This window comes from Haliotis rubra, unplaced genomic scaffold (assembly GCF_003918875.1).
Source record: "Haliotis rubra isolate DU_JTF1 unplaced genomic scaffold, ASM391887v1 Scf434, whole genome shotgun sequence".
Classification (NCBI taxonomy): domain Eukaryota; kingdom Metazoa; phylum Mollusca; class Gastropoda; order Lepetellida; family Haliotidae; genus Haliotis; species Haliotis rubra.
In genome coordinates this window covers 578,580-597,341 of record NW_025767118.1, presented here as the reverse complement: position 1 = coordinate 597,341, position 18,762 = coordinate 578,580, and the positions used below count along the sequence as shown (strand labels likewise).

Sequence of the window (18,762 nt, the reverse complement as noted above, 5' to 3'; positions counted from 1 at the left end):
ATTTTTAAGTTTTTAAAACTACATACAAGTTAATTTTCCTTAAAATTAAGTTGCAGAATTTAGGAAGTTCTGCCCAATTATTTTTGAATTTATGACACTTGTTTGAAAAGATTCACAAAAATCGATGAATAAAAATGTTGAGTCAATAATAGCAATTTCAAGCATTAAATGTTGAAAATAATCCTCGACAATTTGTACCACAAGTTTTGCCTTGTACTAAAAAAATATAAATGAAAGGACGCTAACAAGGTAATTTGTTTTCTATCAGACTTAATTCGTTTCCACAAAGCACTTCGAGCTCCATCATTGTCACCATTACCTGTAACAACATAATGACTCAACGTAATGACAGAGCTCAAATTGCTTTCTGCACGACAACCGGATCTTATCTACCTAAATTGCCATAAACTGAAAATGTTATGACAGAGAATATCAGTTTTGTGATCTCGTCATATTTTTACCAACGATAAAAACAGCCTACATATAATTTTGAATTTTGGACTCTTCCGTCTGAGGGTGGACAGGCATGGAACCATGCAAAGCAAGCAAAAGCTTGTGTCTGCTTACCGAAGATCACATAGGAACTTTGGAGAGTCAGTGTCATCTCGTCTAATGAGCCACTCCCTGAAGGCGGGATGGAAGAACATGAGTCTACTGTCGCTACGGCGATGGAGGAAGCCTGACAAAATTTCCATCCTGGACTGGAACTCTGGCCACGCTACGAATCTCTGAATGTATCCGGAGTTGACTGTCAGGTATATTTCCTCCATCGTGAGCGGGTACAATGACGCTAAACACACTCCCAGAATCGAAGAAATCTTCTCAAATGATCGAACACTCGGAAATTTAAGATTGAAATGCAACAGGAAGATTTCCGATACATTCACAGGCAAGATTTTGTAATTGGAACTTTTGATCACCACATGACCTTTTTCGATAAGGTCAAGGACGAGTTTGCAGTAGAGGAAACACCCTTTGCTGAGAGTCTGTATATGGCCACAGAATTTCTGTTGCATTGATGGATCTAATCTCCCATTCAAACTAATGTTATTCCGTATTCTGGAGTTTGCATTGATTCTGTAGTGAATGTATTCCCCGAGATCTCGCAGCACCATATCATTGCCCGATATTTTGTCTATATGCACTCGGTGAAAAGGTAAGTTCCGCACAATGTCCTGAAGAACGGTTTGCACCGTCACTATCACTTTCAGCCATGATGGAAACTTGTTGATGTGACGAGACAAGAATGAAGCAATGGTGTCTCCATGGTCGGGCTTGTGGAATTCTGCCTCGTTTAATGAGTCCACCAATATGATACAACTATCTGAGTCAATTTTGCCTTTATTCTTCAACATCCTTAAAGGCTCCAAGATTCCCTTGACGAAAGACAAAGATGGGTTGAGAATGCACTCCTTTAAACTCAACAAGTGTTGGATCTGAGGCTCCTGTAGTAGCATCTCTCGGTAGGTCGTGAGCTGTGGAGATCGGGCGAGATACGACGCCAGGCTATGTACAAAGTCAGGCACCATGCAAGTCACGTTATTGTCTGCCTGGCAGAAGTGGTAGGCAACAACTTGGGATCCGAGACTCTTGAGAGAGTCATAGTTGAGGTTTGCCATAGACACACTGAGGTAGGAGTGAGGGCTGTCACGGGCGCTGCTCGTCATGGCACTGAGCGTTGCTGTTGGGCTGTGACCGAAGCCATTCTGCACATCTGCATAAAAATATTGAACCATTGTGTGGAAATATTTTAATGAATAGCATTTAACACAGATTTGAGTCATTTATATATTGATATCATGGAAAGTAAACTTGATCAAGTTGACAAAGAATTATATACATGTTGTACACCAAAAACCAAAAGTATCTGTCGCCAGAACAAAGACCAACATAGAGAGTTTGTAACCAGGATCCTGGTACATCTAAGGGACACAACTTTACAAATAAAACTACTTTGCCCCAGGACATGTCATCATACACTTTAGAATTTAACAAACAGTAAGTCAGGCTTGTATTTCGCTTTTCGAACAAAACGAACCCCTTAGAATGTCTTAATCCTTGGTACATGAAATACATCCATCTCACCTCCGTTGGAGATAATTCCCCCCTTGCCATCTCCGAAACAGCTGTAGTTAACTAGTTGTTCCACGATTGCCGTCTTGCCGCTCCCTATATGACCGGTCAGTGTGACCCCCTGAGACCGCGTTGGACTTTCACCGTTGAGAGCCTGTTGGGACAGGTCGAGTTCAGGAGTGAATCTGATAATACTTATCACAGCTACATAAAAAACTTGATCAAGACTATATCTAGGCAGCAGCAAAGTAGCTGAGATTGAACGGGCAAAACAATGAACAAGGGTAAACAAAGAACAATGGTATACAAAGAACAATGGTAAACAATGGTAAACAAAGAACAATGAACCATAATAAGATCGGTTGGTTGATTGGCTGTTTAATGCCACACTCAGCAACATTACAGCTTTATGGCGGCGGTATGTAAATAATCGAGTCTGGACCACACAATCAAGTGATCAACAGCATGAACATCGATCTACACAATTCGGATACAATGACATGTGTCAACCAAGTCAGTAAGTCTGACCACCTGATCACCTCTTACGACAAGCATGTGTTGCTGAAGATCAATTCTGACCCATATTTTCACGGATCTAACTTGAATCAATATCCTACTGCTTCACATAAACTACAGAAGATACTACACAATATATTTAAAGCAAATTGTCATATTTTCAACCTGAGTGCAGTGTAAGAAGCTCATATTTATAAGATAACACCATTTACCATTTCTATCTCCCGGAAGAGCCACTCTCTCCCAATGAAGATGGCAGTTCCCTCTGGGTGGGGCACCTCGAACTGCATGGAAGCCAGGTGAAGCTGCGGGGGTCGAATCGGGGTGAACCTCACTGAAACAGTCAAAGGGCATTGTATAACTCACTTAAACAGCCACACCACTATCACAGAGCAAGTAAGGATATATGATACAATATATGCAAGGTAGATATGAGTGAGTGAGTCAAACCAGGATATCATGAGAAAGGTGGAAGTGATACCTGACTAAGACATTTACCACTCAGGTGTAACTCATAAGCACAGGTATGGTGTTGACAATACACAGGTCTGAGATTCGGATATTCATTGGAATATGTAAGGGAGGCAATTCACCTTTACCTCAAACCCAAATTCTGACGAAGGGGCAATGAAAAGCCCAGAAATTTTGTGTGTTCAATAACAGAGAAGTTGACATCCATAATATTTTGTCTTATACTTGAATACCAACTTCTATATGCCTCTGACTGACTGACTGACTGACTGACTGAGTTTGGTTTTACGCCGCTTTTAGCAATATTCCAGCAACACGGCGGGGGACACCAGAAATGGGCTTCACACATTGTACCCATGTGGGGATTCGAACCCGGGTCTTCGGCGTGACGAGCCAACGCTTTAACCACTAGGCTACCCCACCGCCCCATGCCTCTCAAGAACCTCATGAGAAAGAATGGTTTCACACATTGTACCCATGTAGAGAATTGAACCAAAGGCTTTTAGCTTCAGGAGCCAACTTACATATGGTTACATATTGAGCAAGTGAGTGAGTATATTTACCACTACAGTGGCAGGGAAGATCAGAAAGGCACTTTACACTGTTCCCATGTCGGGAAACAAACCTGTGCTGAATCATGATGAGCTAATGCTTTAACCACTAGACCACCCTACAGCCCTTGAGGGTGACTCCTTGTATTTTGGTCCAATCAGCAGACAAATCTCTCACCCCCTAATTGGACCATTCAGAACATTTCACATGTCAGACACACCTTGACCACAACATAGAACAATTTACTGACTACAGAAACAGAACAGCAAATAAAATAGATACAACCACCATTATCATTGAGAAAAAATGATTGGATGGATTACATGCAAGAAATGATTCATTCTTGTAATGAAGTAATGTCCCAGACTGATTTTTGGAATATAATTACTGATTTTCTGTCCCTTTGAGTGAGTGAGTGAATTGGGTTTAACACTGTTTTGAACAGGTCTGTCAGCTTAATGTGGAAGGTAAGTCAGAAGTGAAGTTTGTCTCATAATACTTTAGTGAAACCCATGGTGCTGACAAACCTAGAAATATAACCAGGGTGAACTGGGATTCAAACTCACAATCACAGGATTCTGACAAACACAAGGGACACAACTCTGCACAGCCAAGTGAGACAACTGAGCCAAGCTATGTTGTCAACATGGAGTCTCACCACTGACAGGGAAGAGCTATAACCTACAGGTCCACGTAGCTCGTACAGGGCCGTCATTATTACCAGAGATGAAATATTATCTGGCTTGTATATGGAACCAGACACCAATAAAGGCCCAGAACCCATTAATATACAAAGATTTGTTTACCACTGACTTCTAACGCAGTATGATATTTGAAAGTCGGAATCAAGTCTGCTTCAAAATAAATTACATTTGCCTAGACACAAGACTTTTCAACCAATCAAATGAAAGCAATAATGATAATTCTCAATACACAAACACCGCATCCTTCCTAGTTCAGTAATGTAAAACAATACTGAAAGTAGGCATAAGACACATATATCCACCAATGACAACACTGACTAGATACCTGGCTTAGGGGGTATAGGCTGGCCCTGGGTTAAATCCCCTGAAAGCAACAGGAACATGGTGTAGCTAAATTAACCTATTACATGACATCAGGACATCTACCTGGGTGGGTGGATGTATGAGTTTAGTTTTATGCCGCTTTTTGCAATATTCCAGCAATATCATGGTGAGAGTGAGTGAGTGAGTGAGGAAGTGGATGAGTGAGTGAGTTTAGTTTCGCGCTTTTTGCAATATTCCAGTGGGGAGTGAGGAAGTGAGTGAGAGTGAGTGAGTGATGAGTGAGTTAAGTTTTTACACAGCTTTTAGCAATATTCCAGCAATATCAACACGGAGTGAGTGAGGAAGTGGATGAGTGAGATTTAGAGTGAGGAAGTGGGGATGAGTGAGTGGAGTGTGGATGAGTGAGTGAGTGTGTGGATGAGTGAGTGAGTGGATGAGTGAGTACTGTTTTTAAGATATATCAGAGAAAAGACCAAACTGATACATGTTCCAGATCTCTATCACTGAGGTGAAATCCTTCAGCAAAACTATGACAACCCTTAAACCATAACTTTGGATTTGAAACAAATAGCAGCACCTTTGAAGACTGGGTCACTTGAACACCAGACTTCCTTCTGAATGTTCATCAAATCCCTGACCAAATAAGGTCATACATACTCATACTACAAAACCTATTTCTTAGTTGAAAATACTACTTGAATATGATTTGACCTTCTGGAGTACCATTGTTACTGGAACTGTGTAAAAGATAACTGTTTACACAGGTGAGTGAGTGAGTTTAGTTTTACGCCGCTTTTAGCAACATTGCAGCAATATCACAGCGGGGGACACCAGAAATGGGCTTCACACATTGTATCCATGTGGGGAATTGAACCCAGGTCTTCGGTGTGACAAGCGAACGCTTTAACCACTAGGCTTCTCCACCGCCCCATTTACACAGGTGAGACATTATGGTGTTTAGACATATAAGACACTCACCTTTCCCATCAGTGTGAGACACCGTCGCCCGTGCCGATCTTCGCAGCGATGATCGGCGCTTGCCGAACAGCGGCAACTCTTCTATAGCACCAGGCATTGACGCTGATACAGACAAAACGTCATGCTTATAATAACTATCATCATCATTATCAGATCCAAGCATGGTGATAAATGCTGTATCCTAGCGTCAGAATTCTCTATGCTATTTTTAGTGAGTGAATGATATTTGAATTATATCACTTTCCTTGTGATAAAAGTGGTTGACATTTACATCAGTAAATCCAAAAGCATAGGTATGGTGAACACAGACCAAGATCGGATAAATAATGAATACCCCAGCATTGAATATATTTTGTATTTTCATAAGTACTGAGTATTGAGTTTAAAGCCCAAAAGTATTGAGTAGTAGTATTTATAATTCATCAGTATTGAATTATGTTAATATCACAAAGATGCTGATACTGTGTTATTTTACTAAAGCTTGTCAGCCTGGCTTTTGTCAACAGTATTGGCTATATTGTCAAACAGTGCTGAATACATTCCATGACAATATTAAATATATAGTTTTGAGTCCAACATACTGAATATTTAGTTTATTGTCCATCAGTATTAAATACTTTATTTAGAGTCCAAAAGTACTAAATACATTGTATATAGTAAAACAAATTTGAATACATTATGTACTATCACACAGAATAGAATACATCATATATTTTCTTAAGGTATTGAATACATCATTTACTGTACATCAGTACTGAATATATCGTTTACTGCTGAAATGTATTGAATACATCATTTACTGTCCTAATGTATTTAATACATCGTTTACTGTCCTAACGTATAAAATATACATCATTTACTATCCAAATTTCGAATACATCGGTACTGTTGAAATGTACATTGTTTACTGTCCATCAAATGTACGGAATACTGAATGGACTGTTTACTTTCAAAATGTATTGAATACATCATTTACTGTCCATCAGTACTGAATACATCATTTACTGTCCTAATGTATTGAATACATCATTTACTGTCCTAATGTATTGAATACATCATTTACTGTCCTAATGTATTGAATACATCGATTTACTGTCCTAATGTATTGAATACATTGTTTACTGTCCTAATGTATTGAATACATCATTTACTGTCCTGATGTATTGAATACATCATTTACTGTCCTAATGTATTGAATACATTGTTTACTGTCCTGATGTACTGAATACATCATTTACTGTCCTAATGTACTGAATACATTGTTTACTGTCCTGATGTACTGAATACATCATTTACTGTCCAAATGTATTGAATACATCATTTACTGTCCTGATGTACTGAATACATTGTTTACTGTCCTGATGTACTGAATACATCATTTACTGTCCTAATGTATTGAATACATCATTTACTGTCCTAATGTATTGAATACATCATTCACTGTCCTGATGTATTGAATACATCGTTTACTGTCACACGGTATTGTTTCAAGTCACTTACTTGTAATAGAGTGGGGTCTCTGCGTAGTGGACAGTGGGCTGGCGGAGTGACCAGTACTGGTGCTCATCAGTGACGTCATACTGTCGGAGCTGACGTCGCGACTACCGCTGCCCTGGAACATCGGGTTGAATGTGGCCCGCATCCCTGGCATCCCCCGCTCACTGCCTGAAGACACTGAAACAAGAGGTATCCATGACGATAGGCAGCACTGTAGACATGCTTAGATACAGGATGTGGAGTACATGTATGGAGCGTGAATCCATTGAGTGTAACCCACAACATCTGTTCCCTGAGCTGATCTTGAAGTAAAGATTACAAGTTCGTAACAATATACCCAAATATTTTGTCCTTCCTGCGCAGATTAAATAAAAATGTATTACAAAATTAACACTGAAAAAAATAACACGAAGAATATACTTTGCAGTGTTCATAGAGAAAAGCAAAAACTCATCATCGTGTTACAGATTGTAAGGTTACCTGGTGAAACAGACCAGGATAAGGACAACGAAAGACTCGAACACAGCACCATCCCTCTCTCCGTAGATCAGCATAGGACTAACAGTCTTACATACTCAAATAACACATCTCTTATTTATGACTTTCACTACTTAAGCCTACTCTGAATATCGACTTGTCCTTGAAATTTAAGGTTAGTGCAAACATACTTGGGAATTGTTCACAGAAACATTGTGTTCCAAATGTTTATTTTTTTGAACTTTCAAAGATACTGTATATTTCTGAAGTCATGTTGGCTTTGACAAAAAATAATAATTGTGGAAGAAATCTGTTTATGGAATCAGAGGTTTTTGACTGACTGTTGTTGTGTGTTGTTTCTGGAGTGATGTGAATGTGCTTGTTGTTTAACACAACACTTAAGCATTCAGTGAGTATGGTTTTACGCCGCTTTTTGCAATATTCCAGCAATATCACGGCGGGAGACGCTAGAAATGGGCTTCACACATTGTACCCGGGTCTTCAAGGTGGCGAGTGAGTGAGTGAGTGAGTGAGTGTGGTTTTTTTTTGCAATATTCCAGCAATATCACGCCGGGGAACACTAGAAATGGGCTCACACATTGTACCCATGTGGGGATCTGAACCCAGGTCTTTTGCATGACAAGTGTATGCAACCGTTAGGCTACCCCACCACGCTAAACAATATTACAATACATTATGAAGGTGGTCTGTAAAATGTCAAGCCTGAACCAGGCAATCCATCAATCTCAAAATCATCAATCATGTAATTAGGAAACAATGACCAAATCACCGAACCTGACCATCAATATGGCACCTGTTACAACCAGCACAGGTTGCTAGGGAACCACTTAGAACTTAATCCCAACAGGGTTATATGACAGTAACATAATGGCAGGGCGTCAATGACCTAGGTCAAGCAGGGAACTTTCAATTATTTCATTATTTCTGAATAGAGTCAAAGGAAAGCCCAAAATACACAGCAATTACCACTCTGAAGCCCATGAGCACAAAGATGGTGCTCGGAAACCAAAGTATCATGACTGAAGAAGATGAGGAGCAAATAACCTGTAAATGAATGTGTGAGTGAGTGAGTGAGTGAGGGTTGATGCTGCTTAAATAGTATCCCAGTCACACCATACCTTGTAAGTGAGTGAGTGAGTGAGTATGGTTTTACGCCGCTTTTAGCAATATTCCAGCAATATCATGGTGGGGGACACCAGAAATGGGCTTCACACACTGTACCCATGTGGGGAATTGAACCCAGGTTTTCTGCCTGATGAGCGAACACTTAACCACAAGGCTACCTCACCAACACCTATGAGTAAGCTACAATGTAAAACATTGGAAGAATGACTCTGTGTGCCCCCAAACCTCCAAATTGTTGTGTTTCTAGTGTATCCTTGTTTTCCAGACTGACTTAAAGGAAGCTGTAATCAATAATACAAGTTGATCAGAAATGGCAGTTCTTTTTTACAGAATTTGTACTACTTTGATAATTTGTTGGACTTCAGATCCCAATGTGAACTTTGATATCCATCATCAAAGACTAACTCTCTTTCATAACATGTGATACAACTTATTGGATTTCAAATTAAAAATTCCTTTCCCAAATTATTCAATTCAGTTTTCACCATGTTAAAGCCATTATTCATGTGTAATTCAAAATTAATGCAATTACTCAACTGATCAATTGATTTCGAGATTAAGGCTTCACATTACGGTAATCCAACAGCAAAGTCGTGGATATATGTGACTCAAAGAGGGATATCTAGCATCAGATTGGGGTGGATTAGGATTCAAACTCTGACAACCAAGGGGAAAACTCTGCAAGAAAGGGCCGAGTCATGCTCTCAAAGCTAATAAGAGATGAGTGTGAGGGTATATTTATGCCACTTTTAGCAATATTCCAGCAATATCACAGCAGGGGACACCAGAAATCAGCTTCACACATTGTGCCCATGTGGGGAATCAAACTGATGCCTTCTGCGTGACAAGCGAACACTTTAACCACTAGGCTACCCGCGGCGTCCTATAAGAGGAGATGCCATTAATAATAAAACATATGTACACGTATGAAACACACATGCTTTCCAGAAAATCAATTTCAACATCAAAACTGCTCTATCTTGTATGAATTAGAAAAAAATCATTTCCAAAGATAAAACCATAAAACGGTGCAAAGAACATGTAATGTACAGTAATTGATCAATAGTATTCATTATATATGATCTCTTTGCAATGTAAACAGAATAAACAAATATTCGCTAATAAAAGCGAGTCAGTATGGTTCAACAGTTCTTAACAATTTTCCGTTTTATGGCAGTGTGTCAGTTTGACTCTGGGAGACAGCTTAAAATACAGCAGGTTCTCGACCTTGACCACTTGGGGTCAGTGTACTTGACAGTATGTGACCTTTGTAGAACACCCTGTTTCTACATGGATAAAGCCAGATCTATATACTCAAATAAGATTAAAATTCAATAAAAAGATAAACAGGATCCATGTTTATGTCAATCTAGATAAAATACAGCAGTCAAATTGTATTTTATTTTCTATACATTGTGAGATAGTGAACGAGTGAATGAGTGAGTGCATGGGTGGTGGGTGAGTGAGTGAGTGAAAAGTATGCATGTGCCCATGAGCCACCCTGTTTGTGCCAGATTTAAAGTCCTACCCACCAAGCTACCATGCTGCAGTTACCCATGGGTCACCAGGCATGACAACAACAAGTACCATCTTTTAACATCTTCAAATGGTAAGACAAGGCTTTGGATCAAACCACAGACCATCTGCTCTCCCAGCAGACACCCAGTAGATGGAGCGGGCTTACTGAGAGTTCTACAACTTACTGACTTTCATTCTGCATCATACCAGTGTGTTTACAAAGAACAGAAATCACTGTAACAGCCACTACAATAAGTAAATGTAGAGATATCGATCTAAACAACATGTCTTAGAAAGCTATTTCACAAGTTCTTAAGAAGACAAGAATTACATGACTTAATAATTAATATAATAATTAGATTTGTCTCATGTGATCTCCCTGGCAGTCCGAGAATAATCAGTAAATCTGTATGACATCAAGAAACCAATTTCTAGATTATAAGGCCCACAAATCCAATTTACCCCACTGATCTTACAATAATATCAGTGTCATATTACTGGATCCTGTCATCAAAGGTTACATCAATCAGGTGGAACAAAGCTCCTGGATCACGATGACCCTGTATCACTTCAGGGAATATGATTGTCAGGTCACCTTGACCTTACAGCTGGTATAAAAAATCATAATGCCAAGCATCCTTCACCTTACATCTGGATAATAATCACTATCACTTTGACCTTACATTAGGGAAATATATTCATACAGCATTGTAACCTTGACCTTACACTAGGGAAATATAACCATACAGCAGAGTTACCTTGACCTTACACTAGGGAAATATAACCATACAGCAGAGTTACCTTGACCTTACACTGGGGAAATATAACCATACAGCAGAGTTACCTTGACCTTATACTGGGGAAATATAACCATACAGAAGAATTACCTTGACCTTACTTACACTGGGAAATATAACCATTACCTTGACCTAGGAAATATAACTTAGAAATATAACCATACCTTGACCTTACACTAGGGAAATATAACCATACAGCAGAGTTACCTTGACCTTACACTGGGGAAATATAACCATACAGCAGAGTTACCTTGACCTTACACTAGGGAAATATAACCATACAGCAGAGTTACCTTGACCTTACACTGGGGAAATATAACCATACAGCAGAGTTACCTTGACCTTACACTTGACCTTACACTAGGGAAATATAACCATACAGCAGAGTTACCTTGACCTTACACTTACACTGGGAAATATATAATACCATACATAACCATACAGCAGAGTTACCTTGACCTTACACTAAATATAACCATACAGGAAATATAACCATACAGCAGAGTTACCTTGACCTTACACTGGGGAAACCTATAAATATAACCATACAGCAGAGTTACCTTGACCTTACCATACAGCACTTGGGAAAAATATAACCATACAGCAGAGTTACCTTGACCTTACACTGGGAAATATAACCATACAGCAGAGTTACCTTGACCTTGACACTGGGAAATATAACCATACAACCTTGACCTACACTTAGGGAAATATAACCATACAGCAGAGTTACCTTGACCTTACACTGGGAAATATAACCATACAGCAGAGTTACCTTGACCTTACACTGGGAAATATAACCATACAGCAGAGTTACCTTGACCTTACACTGGGAAATATAACCATACAGCAGAGTTACCTTGACCTTACACTGGGAAATATAACCATACAGCAGAGTTACCTTGACCTTACACTAGGGAAATATAACCATACAGCAGAGTTACCTTGACCTTACACTGGGGAAATATAACCATACAGCAGAGTTACCTTGACCTTAACCTTAGACTGGGGAAATATAACCATACAGTGAGTTACCTTGACCTTACACTGGGGAAATATAACCATACAGTGAGTTACCTTGACCTTACACTGGGGAAATATAACCATACAGCAGAGTTACATTGACCACAGTTACACTGACCTTACACTTAGGAAACATATCCATACAGGGAATTGAACCTTAGGAAACATATCCATACAGGGAATTGAACCTTATGATATCTACTTGATTCCTCAATATTACATGCTGCCAATTTGTAGCTTAGAGAGGAAAGTGAGGTAGCCTAGTGGTTAAAGCGTCACACTCATGACCCAGGTTCCATTCCCAACATGGGCACAATGTGTGAAGCCCATTTCTGGTGATATTGCTAAAAGCAGCATAAAACTAAACTCACTCACTCACTATAACTTAGTGAGTTAGTATGTTTTTATGCCACAATAAGCAATATTCCAGTAACATCAAGGTGAGGAACTTCAGAAATAGGCTTTACAATGAATCCATATATCCATGAGCCATTGGCGCGACAGGTGAACACTTTAAATAGGCTACCCCATGACTGTGTAATGTATTTAAAGCTAGTTAATTTAAACATTATAGATAACATTTTCATTTAATTTTTCGCATCATCATCACTGTTTGCAGATGAACAAAAACTTCTCAGAAAAAGTGCTTGTAATGTGCTTAAACGACCATTAACAAAAACGTTTTCAGGAAACCAGAACACTCTGACTCGAAACAATGGCCATAATCTTGTTAGGAGCGTCAGAGTTCTGTGCGTTATTAATGCACGAGCTGTCATTCATAAATTTCACGATAATAGTTATCATGCTGTATCTTCACACCTCGTTAACTGATAATTAATCGTAATCAATCCCTTACTGATAGGGGATATTGATGGCTCCTGATTGGCTAGACATCTGACCTGCCTTTCCATGTCAAGCTGCTGATCAGATTACGAGGATAGCAATGAATTATAAATCAGGGAGAAGCTGTGTAAAGTAACATCTTGTGTGTGATGATATATCTGCAGCATGTAACTACAAAGCCAGGCTGGTTGCCGAACCATAATATTTAGTCTGTTTCATGTTCCCTGAACCATGATACTTAGTCTGTGTCACAGTAGCCCTACCATGTTATTTAGTCTGTCACAGTAGCCCTACCATGTTATTTAGTCTGTGTCACAGTAGCCCTACCATGTTATTTAGTCTGTGTCACAGTAGCTGTACCATGTTATTTAGTCTGTGTCACAGTAGCCCTACCATGTTATTTAGTCTGTGTCACAGTAGCCCTACCATGTTATTTAGTCTGTGTCACAGTAGCTGTACCATGTTATTTAGTCTGTGTCACAGTAGCCCTACCATGTTATTTAGTCTGTGTCACAGTAGCCCTACCATGTTATTTAGTCTGTGTCACAGTAGCTGTACCATGTTATTTAGTCTGTGTCACAGTAGCCTTATTTAGTCTGTGTCACATGTTATTTAGCTGTCACTACCATGTACCATGTTATTTAGTCTGTGTCACAGTAGCCCTACCATGTTATTTAGTCTGTCACCTGTACCATGTTATTTAGTCTGTGTCACAGTTAGCCCTACCACCATGTTATTTAGTCTGTCACAGTAGCCCTACCATGTTATTTAGTCTGTCACAGTAGCTGTACCATGTTATTTAGTCTGTGTCACAGTAGCTGTACCATGTTATTTAGTCTGTCACAGTAGCCCTACCATGTTATTTAGTCTGTCACAGTAGCTGTACCATGTTATTTAGTCTGTCACAGTAGCCCTACCATGTTATTTAGTCTGTCACAGTAGCCCTACCATGTTATTTAGTCTGTGTCACAGTAGCTGTACCATGTTCACAGTAGCTGTACCATGTTATTTAGTCTGTCACAGTAGCTGTGTCACAGTGACAGTAGCCATGTTATTTAGTCTGTCACAGTAGCACCATGTTATTTAGTCTGTGTGGCTGTACCATGTTATTTAGTCTGTCACAGTAGCATGTTATTTAGTCTGTGTCACAGTAGCTGTACCATGTTATTTAGTCTGTCACAGTAGCCCTACCATGTTATTTAGTCTGTCACAGTAGCCCTACCATGTTATTTAGTCTGTCACAGTAGCCCTACCATGTTATTTAGTCTGTGTCACAGTAGCTGTACCATGTTATTTAGTCTGTCACAGTAGCCCTACCATGTTATTTAGTCACAGTAGCTCCATGTTATTAGTCTGTACAGTAGCTGTATGTTATTTAGTAGTCTGTCAGTAGCCCTACCATGTTATTTAGTCTGTACCATAGCCACCATGTTATTTAGTCTGTGTCACAGTAGCCCTACCATGTTATTTAGTCTGTGTCACAGTAGCTGTACCATGTTATTTAGTCTGTCACAGTAGCTGTACCATGTTATTTAGTCTGTGTCACAGTAGCTGTACCATGTTATTTAGTCTGTCACAGTAGCCCTACCATGTTATTTAGTCTGTGTCACAGTAGCCGTACCATGTTATTTAGTCTGTGTCACAGTAGCTGTACCACCATGTTATTTAGTCTGTGTCACAGTAGCCTGTACCATGTTATTTAGTCTGTGTCACAGTAGCTGTACCATGTTATTTAGTCTGTGTCACAGTTAGTTCCTACCATATTTCTCACAGTAGCCCTACCATTTTAGTCTGCAAAGCGACATTTAGTGGTCAAGTAGCCCTAGTTGTTATTTAGTACATGCTGTACCATGTTATTTAGTCTGTTCACAATGTTATTTAGTCTGTGTCACAGAGTTCCTACTATTTCTCTATAATTCTGCAAAACGACATTTAGTGGTGTCATGAGAATCCATGTCAACGACATGAGAATCGTCTAAACGCCTATACAGAATAAAGAAGTTGTATATCCATAAAAATAGTCCTCATCCTTCATCTACCCAACTTGTAGAATGCCAATCAAAGAAAACTTATAACATAAATAATCAAGGAATAATTATTGCCTCAGCAATTGTGCAAGTCCAGTGATACGCTCATTAAGAAGTGTCTGCTTGAGTGAGTGAATTTAATTTACGCCACTTTTAGCAATATGACGGCGGGGGACACCAGAAATGGGCTTCACACATTGTACCCATGTGGGGAATTGAACCCAGGTTTTCTGCATGACAGGTGAACACTTTAACCACTTGGCTACCCTTGTTTGACAAGAACCAGCTTGAGGCATGATCATGCGTCTGCAACAGTCTGCCAATCATACAATCCTAGTCACCTCCTGCCAAGCACCATCCAATGGCCAAAGGGTGACCAGTTCCTGTCTAAAATACACATCCTCAACAGTTCCCACTAATCACATTCTGTTCTAACTGCTGTCCCAAAGGGACACTTCCCCCGTCTGCCTCGGTATGACATCAACAATTAGCAAGTCCGCTTTTTGGAGGACCAGCCCCCATCATTCCTCTCACCAACATCCTGGTGTATGACCTTGCAAGAGGTCACCAATTAGAACCTGTCTGGTGTGATAGCCGTGACACTTTTAACTGATCACCCTCCAAGCTAAAAACATAGGCCCTTGGGAGCAAGTCAGGTTGGGTCTGATGGTTTCGACCCTGTGGCTACATATCATTGGCAGTCCAGTAAATCTTTTATTTCTTACTGGTGCTTTTCCAGACAGGTCCCGCTACTTTCCTGAAACTGGTCTCATGGGCACATATCTTCCCATTACAGTGATTGTAGGAGATCAAGACCATCAGCTATGTGTTCAACATGAAGTAACCCATAGCGTACTTATTGTAGAGGGTGCTGTGGATTCCTTCAATATTCTATACCAGAAGGGGCGGATATATATCAAATACCATAAATCATCATAGAGTTCGACAAAAACACCCAAACCAGTGACCAAAACTATAGAAAACTCTAAAAATATATCAGAGATTTATATTTTTGATGTTCGACCAGCATCTTTTGCAAATATTACTCATCATACAAAACCAGCTTTCACAGGAAAACGAATTTCGGTGAACATCTTGGGTCTTACGCTAGGTTGAGTGAGTGAATAGTGCTTAACTTGACAACTCTTTTCTACCACAGTGGCCATTATCATGGTCAAACTAGTGGTTGATAGCCTGGGAACAATCAGTGACATGGTGGTGAAGTGACATACAATCAGCTCTTCTGTGAGGTGAGGTGAGGTGAGGTGAGGTGAGGTGAGGTGAGGTGAGGTGAGGTGAAATTGGGTTTAACGTCGTGCTTGAGAATGTTTTGCTCATATGACGACGTGCATGCGTGTGTATGTGTATGTGCGGCTGCTTGTACTAGCCCAGACTTAAGCTGGTTTTATAGTGCTAGCCCACTGAGATACCAAGCCGCAGTGAGGCATGAATACCCCACTCAGACACATTATACTGACTCCGAGCCGACCAGTCCTTGTTGTATCCATTAATGCCGAGCGCCAGACATGGACCAACAAGTACCATATTTTAACGTCTTTTGGTATGATGCGGTCGGGGATTGAACCCACGACCTTCCACTCTCCGGGCGGACGCTCTAACCACTACACCACGGAGGCGGTCATCAGCTCTTCTGTAAAGATGAGGGTTAGGTCTTCAGCAACCCAGGCTTGTTGTACGTGGACAAGGTGGTAGGGATGACATGGGTGATGCATGTCATTATATTCCAGCTGTGTACACAGATGCTCATGATGTCAATCACTGGACAGCCTGACTATTTACATACAACCAACCCATGATTATCTGGGTTAGAATTGTTCTTCAGCAACCCATGCTTGTCATAAGAGGTGACTAACAGGATCGGGTAGGTCAGGCTTGCTATCCCAATTGTGTATATCAATGTTCATGCTGTTGATCACTGGATTGTCTGGTCCAGACTTGATTATTTACAGACTGCAGCCATATAGCTGGAATATTGGTGAGTGAGGTGTTAAACAATATACCCAACCAACCATCATTTCGTTGTACTATTGATTGTAGCAAACAAACTAACACAATAAGCACTGTCATACATTGTATCCATTTGATCCTTACGTTAGTCAGCTCTTGGTACAAAGAAATAATGGAGTGCTGGTGATATTTCTGATTTGGTATCTACTAGGGAGGCCTGCAAGTAGTTGTACATTTGATTCTGTCAGCATACCTGTTAATGTGGACATAGGACTTGTGTCAGACAGCCCCTTCTCGGGAGTTGTCTCGCTGCTGCCCAGCGACGACACACTTGTAAATGTTTCTTCCGTCTGATTGGCCATCTGCTGCATGGGTGATGGCGACAACTTGTCGCTGCTGTTGCCCATGCGGTCACCTAGCAACAGACCCAGTCTCATCATGAGATCATTTTGAGCGACATCTGGTGGTGGTGGCGGTGGACTGTCATTTCCCCCTGAAATCATGGCATTGAGGACATGTTTAATTGGCGAGTGGGTGAGGTAAATAGAGCTGATTCAACACTGGCTTAGGGCCTGACGATGTTCCCATGATACCTGGCTTGTGAATGTGTAGGTGATGTCAGTTTAATGCCACTTTTCAGCTTTACCTTACTGATATCACTGCCATTTGTTAAATTTGGGATTACATTTTCTCAATACAACATAAGGAATCTAGTACTTTTGGGGGGTTGCATCCACTCAGGATTTGAACCCAGAGTCTTACAGTAAGGCATGTAATTGCTAGCTCTAGGTAAAAAGACTGAGTTGAATAAGGGCCCATTCCACAAAGTGATCATTGAACTACGACAGACGTAAGTCTATGTTTACGTATGGGAGTTACGATGACTTTAGCAGTACGATCACTTCATGAAACAGGGCTCAGGTAGTAAATGTTGACTACTTTGGAGAAATCCAGAAACACATCACAGCAAATAGGGGACACAAACCCATACCTTGCTCTGCACAGGCTAAACAACTGTGCCACCCTTTCTCAGACAAGTAAAATATTTAAGGACTAAGTTTATCTTAAAAATCTCTCTATATATATTACAGACCTAGTTGAATCCTTGGATACATCACATTTAAAATAAGCACAATTTATTACGGCCCTACTGAATATGTTTTTTTTTAGCAACACACTCTGATAATTACTTTATTTGATTTGATAATACTAATCTTTGACTTGGCATTTAATATCATGCTATAGTCTTAAATGACATTAAAATATTAGCAATATTTGTAGAATGATTGTGTGTAATTGCTTTCCAATAACGTTCATGACATCATAAATTGATTCCATTGTCATGTCAAGAGCAGGCTGCCTTCCATGATGCTTATCTGTAATGTTGAGTTTTCATACATTTCTGCTCCGTTTTCTTACTCAAAATGTCACTGAGTAATTTATAGAAGAACCTTCTGTAAACTCTGAATAATAGATTATTTGTACCAGTGAAAGAATACAGTTAATCCCTGACAAATCATGTGGGATTAATACCATTCGTTCACTCGAGACAGATAATCCGTAATTTCTTACAGCTTGGTGGTTATTCTATAATTATTAACCCGAGCATCAACTCTGTGTTTCTGTCCCAAATGGACCAGCCATTTTTCTTCTGTGAGGTGGCGGTTTGGATTTTCATTTGAAACAATTGATTTATTTCATGATGTTCCTAACACATGCTATTTTCTTAATTGACTAAGAGTTAACATGGTTTTGGAGCATCAATAATTGAATAAAAATCCCAACTTTCATCTGCTGGTTACGTCATTCCAAATTTTTCACAATTTTTTTGTGTGGTTATTCTCAGGA

The 18,762-nt window shown here is 39.9% G+C and overlaps 1 protein-coding gene across 1 annotated transcript in view; it reads right to left on the bottom strand.

Annotated features, from left to right (window-relative positions):
- The window catches only part of LOC124289140 (protein TANC2-like), a 40,702-nt gene that overhangs the window by 19,795 nt on the left and 2,145 nt on the right, over positions 1–18,762 (bottom strand). Inside the window, 6 exon segments of the mRNA XM_046725741.1 lie at positions 568–1,714; positions 2,086–2,227; positions 2,802–2,923; positions 5,619–5,720; positions 7,119–7,292; positions 17,168–17,407. Coding sequence (XP_046581697.1) covers positions 568–1,714; positions 2,086–2,227; positions 2,802–2,923; positions 5,619–5,720; positions 7,119–7,292; positions 17,168–17,407 — 1,927 coding nt within the window.